At 34.6% G+C, this 8798-nt stretch overlaps 2 protein-coding genes across 2 annotated transcripts; both read right to left on the bottom strand.

The window, feature by feature from the left end:
• Nucleotides 1-3646: 3646 nt before the first annotated feature.
• Nucleotides 3647-4029, bottom strand: LOAG_10286 (hypothetical protein; the record flags this gene model as incomplete). Its single annotated transcript, XM_003145813.1, has 2 exons — nucleotides 3647-3908; nucleotides 4004-4029. The coding sequence occupies 2 exons, from the start codon at nucleotides 4027-4029 to the stop codon at nucleotides 3647-3649; spliced, it is 288 nt and encodes a 95-aa protein (XP_003145861.1).
• A 276-nt stretch (nucleotides 4030-4305) lies between these two features.
• LOAG_10285 (hypothetical protein) lies at nucleotides 4306-4655 on the bottom strand (the record flags this gene model as incomplete). Its single annotated transcript, XM_003145812.1, has 2 exons — nucleotides 4306-4464; nucleotides 4533-4655. The coding sequence occupies 2 exons, from the start codon at nucleotides 4653-4655 to the stop codon at nucleotides 4306-4308; spliced, it is 282 nt and encodes a 93-aa protein (XP_003145860.1).
• Between the last annotated feature and the right edge of the window lie 4143 nt (nucleotides 4656-8798).

Genomic DNA, 8798 nt, shown 5'->3' with positions numbered 1-8798 from the left:
GTGTGTGTGTGTGTGTGCGTGAGTGTGAGTGTGTATGTGTATGTGTGCGATCCTGAAGTCCCCAGAGAGTGCATTGGTTTGTTGGCTGAAAAGCTTGAGGGCACAAAACACAGCTGCTTAACGGATACTTCAGATCCTTCTATCCCGACAATCTGCATGTGTGTATGCATCTGTTGGCGTTGTTTGCATCACTGATAATAACAAATTTATACATTTCATGTTTAAAATAATGATAAAAAAAAATCGTTGTGTATGTGTACATGCGTGTATGCGTACGCGTATGCGTGCATTGCAAGCTAAGAAACATTCCTCTTACAACAAAGAAAAACTTTTCTTATTTTGCTTTCTATCGGCAGATCGGATCCTTCAAAATGTTCTTCAATAAACCCACCTATCAACAAAAAACTGTTGTTATTGTTCAGCGGAAAATATCAATCCTCCTATCCGTTAAACTTGAACTGATGTTAGGATGAAAATACTTCTACAGCGTTAGTAATGAAGGTGGGAAAATATAACCAAAAATTACTGATAATAAGCTCTAATTATTTAATCTTGTGATAATTTTAACATTGAAATGTTTTATGTTCCATCTAAGACAATCATCCTATTCCTTGTAACTTATGAAGTACAAATAATATTATCACTAACACATCAAAAACATCGTCCTAATCAAAAATTCATTGTACCAAACAAATAAAGAAACGAATAACAAAAGGGATCTTTTTGCTGTTAACCTTAATATCAATCGAGAATAACCTGGGATCATTGGATGACTTCAAATTCTCGATTATTGAATTAACAAGTTGAGCTCATTGTGTAGACGGAGTTCAAATAACTCAGAGTACTTTGATTAATTTACATTTAATTAGTTTTTTTTAAATGAGTTCCCCTTTATTCGCCATTTCCGAATATTTGAAATCATTAAAAGATGGCACAGCAAGATGATATGGTGCCTTTTCCATCTACACTCGTGAGTTGTGTTTGTGTGTGTATGTGTGTACGTGTGTATGTGCATGTCGTGTATGTGTTGTGTATGTGTGTATATATGTGTGTGTGTACGTCTGTATATATGTGTGCGTGTGTAGGCGTGTGTGTATCCGTGGATAACTCATGCCAGCTGTTCCTTCTCAGCCTTTTCCTATTTCAATAGACTACCTGCAAGAAAATGATATATTGTTTGGAAAGTGGAGGAGGAGAGAAAAAATGGTAGTTTTTTTAATTTTAATATTTTAAAATGGAAACAAAGGCATATATCCTTTGAGAGTTCTTCAGCACTTCAAACTCTTCGTTTGCATCATTGAAATTCGTAAAGTTACATTTGAAAACTTGACGAAAAAGACTGTCACTGCTTCTTCCAAGCTTTCGTATCAGCTAAAGAAGTCTTCTAGTTCTCATTGTTGATTTTATCATTTCATTGGCCTGAGGTCTCCTTTCCCATTAGTTACAGGCCTTTTTTGCGCTATATTTCCATGGAATATTGCTCTGCTCCGTCGCAAATGATTGGCCCGATTTACCGTTCCACATTAAAACGGTTGACTATTCCCAAGCAGTTTATAGCCTTTAAATCAAATTTTATTTTAAATTATAAAATATTTCAGTTGTCACTGTCACAATCCACATGCTTCTCACCATAAATATATTAGCCTTTGAATCTAACTGCTTATATTCATGGTGAGAAGCTTCGATTTTCATATCAACACTGATTTCGAATCGTGCGGTTGACGCAATTTATGCTTCATAATTTACGATGTCTAAAATAAAATTCAAGTTTTTCCTGATTCAAATTAAATTCAAGCAGGTCTTCAGCTGCCTATATGTGAACAAGCCAAAATCTCCAGGTTTCCGATCATTTGACTTATAATATCACTACACAGTTATCTTCCTGATCGATTTTTAGAATTCATTCTTATGTGAACTTAAGTTCGATAGAAATATTCCTCACAAAGTGTTATCTCCTCCATTTGAAACAAAAATGAATGAGAATAACACATATCTGATACTTTTTAACATGTAATTTCAATGCAGACAGATTGGAACTTCAAAATAGAATTTCACAACTTGTAATTTCCAAGGATTTCGATGTATTCAGGTTTGTGTCAGATGAATGAAGGAAATATTCACTGAAATATGATAAAAACAGGTTCTTTTTGTCGTAGTTTCATTAAATATTCACGTACGTGTACATACTTAGCCACTGATAGCTTTTTATTGGCTGAAGAAAGTTAACTCGATCCATTCCACAGTTTCCAGGCTCTACTATTTCCGGGTATTTTCGAAAATTGGCGGAAGAGATTTAGGTTGCTACTTATTATACCGAAATACCGAAACTACCAAAATATGCGGATTTCATGCTCTCAGTCTGTTACCCTAGAATAGACGGTATAGTTCTGCCAGACTACCTTCTTTTATCAACCTGGCAAACAGACAACTTTTTCAAAGAAACTTTATTGAAATACTGGCGAGTTTGAATTTATTCTGAAATATATCATATTTAGGAAGACTGATTTGAATCAAAGGAGTCTCTAGAGATTTCTAAGAGTTTTTTAAAGTGTTTCAGTTAGAAGAGGAAGACTGAAAAATTTACTGAAAATTATCATCTCAAGGTAATCTAGAAATTGTGATGTTAACCTCTAGGTATTGCTTTGCTTTTCCTCAATTTGTGTGATATTAATTTTAGGTAGAGTTTCTGGATAATTATAATATTTTCTATTATTACCATTTCATATATCACATTACTGTTCTCTAAGAAGCGTTAACAACTTCCGACCGAGTCTCCTATTTCTTCCGGGTTTCAATTTCCAGAATTTTTTCCTATCTGTAACTTTTCTATTCATAATAATGTGATTGCTATCACATTATTTTTTCTGTAACTGAATTTTTTTAATCTAACCTAAGAGAGAGTTGACCTTTTGACAACACATACATAAGTGATATGTTGCAATAACTCGTAATTTTTGATATTTTATTTTTGTTCTCAACAAATATTACCTACAAAAGACTTGTCTCGCTAGGAGATACAAAATTCAGTTGGAGAACTCAGAGTCTGGCAAACATCTGTCATCCTTTGGTTAATGACACTAAGGAAGATTGAAAATGGTGGGACAGCATTTACAATGAAGCACATTACACCATGTTTGGTCTATTTCAGACCACTCATTCTATCATCGAAAAAAAAGACGGCGAATGAGAATTTTCGAAGCTGGATAAAACAAAAAGAATATGTATAATGTAAGACTTACTGATATGCAAATTACAAGCAAAGCGAGAGGTACTATCACAAGTAAAACGACTATGAGGAAGTACTGGAAAATGTTTAACTTAGTATCTGGAACATTGAAGTTGTCAATCGGACCATGTTTTATAACGAATTCAGTGTTCCATATCAGTCGTTCTCTAGCAGATATTGGCCTTTGCTTTATTATTTTTTCCAGCTTCTGCGCATTTTTCCGGTAACTGAAAGAAGATATAAATGAATGACTGTTTTACAAAAATTTAAAATATCAGTATGACAGTAATGATCGGTGACGGCATGTGATTTGCTAGAAGAGAGAATTTTTTGCAGATGAAAAGGGTTAAATCTGAAGGACAGTTGCATACGCTGATATACAAATATTAATTTACCTACCCTTCTTCGTGGATGATAATTTTAAGTGACGGAGGCTAAGCCATTTGCCGTAAGACTTTCTTTATTCAGAACAATTGCCACATTCCTATTCTTTGCTGTGCCGGCATTTCTGACCTGATCAGCGAATAGTGGTATGCAAATGAGTGGTACTCCAACACTAACACTTTCCATGAGACTGTTTTGGCCGCAGTGAGATACAAAAGCCAAAAGTTTGTGGTGATCCGTAACTTCCATGAAGTAGTAATTGAGTTCCACAATGGAATAACGGAAATTTTGGCTCTGACTTAACGTTGTTTGAAGTAATGATTTCCATATAGAAAAAGTCAGACGACTGCTCGCAATATTTTCAAAAGAATAAGTTTAATATGAGGAACTCACTGAGAAGATCGTTCTGCGGTACCCATTTTTTCTTAACGACATTGAGAAGATGTACATCTCCTCCCTCCATCTTCCTCTTCATTTTCGTATTTCCATATGAAAGTGATCTAAAGGAACATTACCTGAGTACGCTACACATTTCGTTCAATAATCAATGTTATTCCATCTACCTGATGTTGTCGCATTGGGTATCTTTAGGAATATTAAAATAAATTTAATTAATTATCCCAAGCCATACTGTGGATATAAATAAGTTGGAGATGGTTTAGGTTTTATTATCGGAATGAGTAAATAAAGATGCTTCAAATTTCACTTCCGAAATGAGTTACCTCAGGCAATTGTTGGAACGCATTTTCGAATATCTTTTTCTCATCATTACTCATGTCTTTGCTCTTGACCACTGTCCAGAACGATACTAAGACAACGCCACGCTCAGAATGATCCATAAGTTGTTGATAATCCTGAATAATAACATGCTAGATTCAGTATAATTCGCATGATTGCTACGACATACGCTTGCGTCACATACCTCACTAAATGTTGATGGTTCAGGAACAGCTATTCCCCCGACAAATAGAATTTTGCGGCTGACTAGACGAGGAAACTCGAATAATTCATCGGTGTTGACAAAGACTATCGAGCTTTCTTTCATTACTTCCTCAATAATTTTACGGCACTGTTTGTTATATCTTCCGTTTTCCCATCAAAACTTCATATTCAATATTAACTTTAAGATGTGCACACTCATTAAAAAGGCAAAGTACGTTGAGACATATTTTCGAAAACTTCAATTATACCAGAAGGTTCGAATCATCAACATTTTGGAAGAAAAATATTTTGGAGCTTGACATAATGGGCTATTTCAAAGAGGTCAAAGAGGCCTTCTAAAATATTTCTCATCATCATTTCTGAAATCCTATGATGTCCTGAAAAAGGCTTATCAAGTTGACTGCTGAAGAATAAGGTGTATTATTTGGAGAAGCATACAATACAATTGAATTTGTTGTGTAAGTAAAATGCTGGAGGCTTTGCGCCGCTGGTTCCCAAACAAACTTTGTGAAGCCATAAGTTATCGCATACGTGATAACGTTTGTCAGTCTGTCAAGATAATTCATTTTATCTCATAGGGAAGAAAACCAGCTGAAATGAAGGGTAAATCGACGAAAGTGGTGTTAAATAATTTAATATCAGAACTTATGGGTTTACTTAGAGCTTAACTCAAAGTCATTTCTCCAATGCATTGTTCTGAATTACTGTCGCTTACTAGGAGTTCAGAAGAATGAAATGTAGAAGTGAAGGAGTATAACGAACCGGGAACATAGCTCGGATTAGAGCTTACCCTAAAGACCCCAAAGTGGTCACTGGTCACTTCTAACAGATTAATTGCCATTGCAGTAATATGGTTATTAAGATCAATCCTGCTGAAAATGGCATATCCACAGAAATTGATCTGTTCGGTGATACCCAAATCGTACTGTTCTGTCTGCAGCGAGTCCATCAGGTTGTCATCTTCCAGGTGCTCTCAACACTCATTTTATTTTATCGAGCAGACTGAGAATAGATAGCTTGAATCAATGAACTTTTCTGTCGAAATCATGGAATCATGATATTTAAACTCAACGAAACTTACTTTGATATGTCATTCTCTGTGCACCCGCCAGTCGCTGGTATAACTACACAATAGAATCATTGAAAATCGGAATAATCGTAGTTCATGCAAGAATCTACGTGTCCATTTATGTCAAGATGCATTATTTGTAAGGTAAGTGGTCACAGATTCTGAAGCCATGATGTAATTGCATGATCGTTTATGGATGCTAATAATTAAATTAAAAGACCCGGTAAACTTGCAGAATACTGTCGTCCTTCTTCTAGATGTTCTTCGATGAATTTCTCACGAAATACTGATTGTTTGGTAAGGTTTTCCGTATTATCTTTGCCAATTTGGAACCATTGTTGGATACATCTGGATTTAAATTCAGCACAAAAACTGTCTGTAAAATGGGCAAGAAGTTAGCTATAAAAATGATCTTGAAATAAACAAAGAGACTAGAAACATATGATTTATGGTTAACTGGTCTTGATCCATAAATGGATTTCAAACTAATTTAATTAGAAAGCATAAATACGTATCTAAAGTTCAACTTCTTATAAAGCAAAGTTCAAACTTCTCAGTGAAACAATCGTAGATTTTTCATAAAATTTCATGAAAAACATACTACGTCATGTTCAGCTTCTACCAGAATATCCGCTATTCCCATAAAACTGACATGGCTATGGTCCAGGCATGGTGAGAATACTAATATTTTAGAGGAAAAGGTTGATTCCAATAGTATTAGAACTAAGGCCATATATATATAAAGTCATCTTGAACCTGTCAGAGAAATTAATGTTTGCTGTGAAAACATTGTGAAAAATATAAATAAGGATACAGACGAAAAAGAAATAAAAATAAAATACCGATAACAGAGACAAAAAATCGAATAGCCTGCTACAGACTATATTTCAACAAAAAAAAAAAAAACCTAAATATGTGACATTACTAAAAAACGGTCACAACACACTAATGGTATATTTCATTTCAGTTCCTTGAGTTCATTCCGCAATTACCACTAAATTTCTTATCAGTCTAAGGAATCAAAGACTAATTTGACAAAAAAGCTGATTTGACAAATGATAATGGCACAATGATCAGAGAACAACTGAGGTGCCGGAAAAACTCATAAAATCATAATGCAAATTTTCTGCCGGATTATGGAAAGTAAGGCTAGGTTCAAACAAAATATCCAACAAACGGGGTGACGAAATTTTGTAAGTAAAATTAAAGCAATGAAGAGGATATAAGCTAACAATAGACAGCGTAAAACAAAAACGTCTCAGTACCTACACAATGGACAGTCCCAAAGGGTAGCCAATACCTCCATGATAGCCCCGATGGAGCTTACAAAGCTCTTCCCTAATCCTTATATATATATATATATATGAAAAAATCTCGAGACATAGTTGAGTTCAGTTTTTACAATCGAGCATATGATACATCCTCTTCGCTTATCCTCCGTGGTTAACCACAACCAACGATATCTTCGCATATCCGCCACCGCTGCACAACAAACTACGATATTCTTCTATTCACTAAATACATTTCCCGTAACGTATTCCTAACTCAACGACCTATCAACTAATCGACAGTCAAATTACTGTCCAAGGCAACGACAAGGAGTTTGTTAGTTGATGATATTATTTGCTTTTTGTATAACTCATTTATCATTGCTTACCAATTCATCACCTCTACTTGACGATTTTTTTTTCAAAACTTTGCCTTCCAGTAATATTTAATGTGTACAAGCAGTGATAGTTGCATACGTTTCCTCCATTTTTTTACACCTTTTAGCAATAAGCTGATGATTAGTGGTCACTCAGCGGCTAGTGGTCATTTCCTAATCCACGAAGCTTGAAAATAAAAGACTTTGAAGGCGGGAATTTCGATCCTAAATATCCGGAGTAAATTATTGCTTCATAAGCTTATCAATCTCTTTGAGTCACTTATTAACCGTTGCCAAGTCATTAATGTAAACTTTGAAAATTTGCTGTTAGCTGGTACCGCAACTCCAAGTAAGGAATTCTTCCTAGTTTACAACTATTTAACAATCTATTACACTCTGAAATCAAGCAACTTAGAAGGAACAAAGCTTTTTTTGTCAAGTAGCTTTCAAAGTTTTTATAGATCAAGGTTACCTCTTTTTCTTCATCGGGGTAGAGAAATATGTTAATTTTTAGTCTTCAAATTGGCTTGATTACACATATAAGTGGCTTATCCAGTATGGGTCATTTATTCTTCACCTTTCCAGCTTTCGGTTGTTTTCTTCAGGACGATATTTTTTTGAAGTTGTTTCGGATGCAAACTATCTTCTGGTTGTTGCTGTTGCTACTGCTGCTTGATGGTATCTTAACTAAAGGATGATACTGAATACTGAGTAATACTGGATGATTAACTGGAGTAGATTTCATTCCGCACCAGATGCGCTAAATGTTGCAAAAATTCTTTGGCAATTACATGAAGACTCGGAGCTTTTCTGATTCAACCCTGTCCCATCGGAAGTGCCATTTCAAACGTTTGGTGTAGAGTAATAAGGAGAGAATATGGGTAGTGAGTGAGAGAGAATTATGTTTCGCTTGTAAATTGATTCATTAAATGATTCCATGAAATTTTTATTCATTTTATAGATTAATTCCATAAAAATTAATTTTTAAAAAGTCCCGCATCAATTTTTCATAACTCGCCTTTATCCTTTTTATTTTATCTCTTATAAAGTAAGTATTTTAAATTCCTCATCCATTGCTAATCTATTCCAAATGTTTCGTTTGTATGACCACGTCCACGTCACGTAAATTACACAATCGTAATTTCAGTTTTTTTTATTTCTTAAATTTGAAAGAGCTGATAATAAGAGTTAACAGTTTCGCTTAGTTTAATCGCATTGGTCCTTTTTATTCTTAGATATTTGAACTTCTAATTATTTTCAAATTGATACTGTAAGAAGGATGGCAACTTTCAGTTATTTCTGCTTCATACCAAAACTCTACGATTTGTGGACAGGAGGTTCGTATTAAATGAGCCTTGTCAAGGATAACATCCTTGTGATAACAACAAATTTCATTTCTTAAATTCCTTTTTAAAAGTGATTCCGGAATCTTAAGCCTGTTGATCCGGACGAGTCTCTGTAATTTCCCCACTTTAAGGTACTTACAATGAATTACATCTTTACTCTGTGCCAACGAACCAATTAAAGAACTG

The sequence above is a fragment of the Loa loa genome (genome assembly GCF_000183805.2).
Source record: "Loa loa unplaced genomic scaffold supercont3.10, whole genome shotgun sequence".
NCBI classification, from domain to species: Eukaryota; Metazoa; Nematoda; class Chromadorea; order Rhabditida; family Onchocercidae; genus Loa; species Loa loa.
The sequence above is the reverse complement of the archived record's forward strand: the minus strand, read 5'-3'. Positions and strand labels throughout refer to the sequence as shown.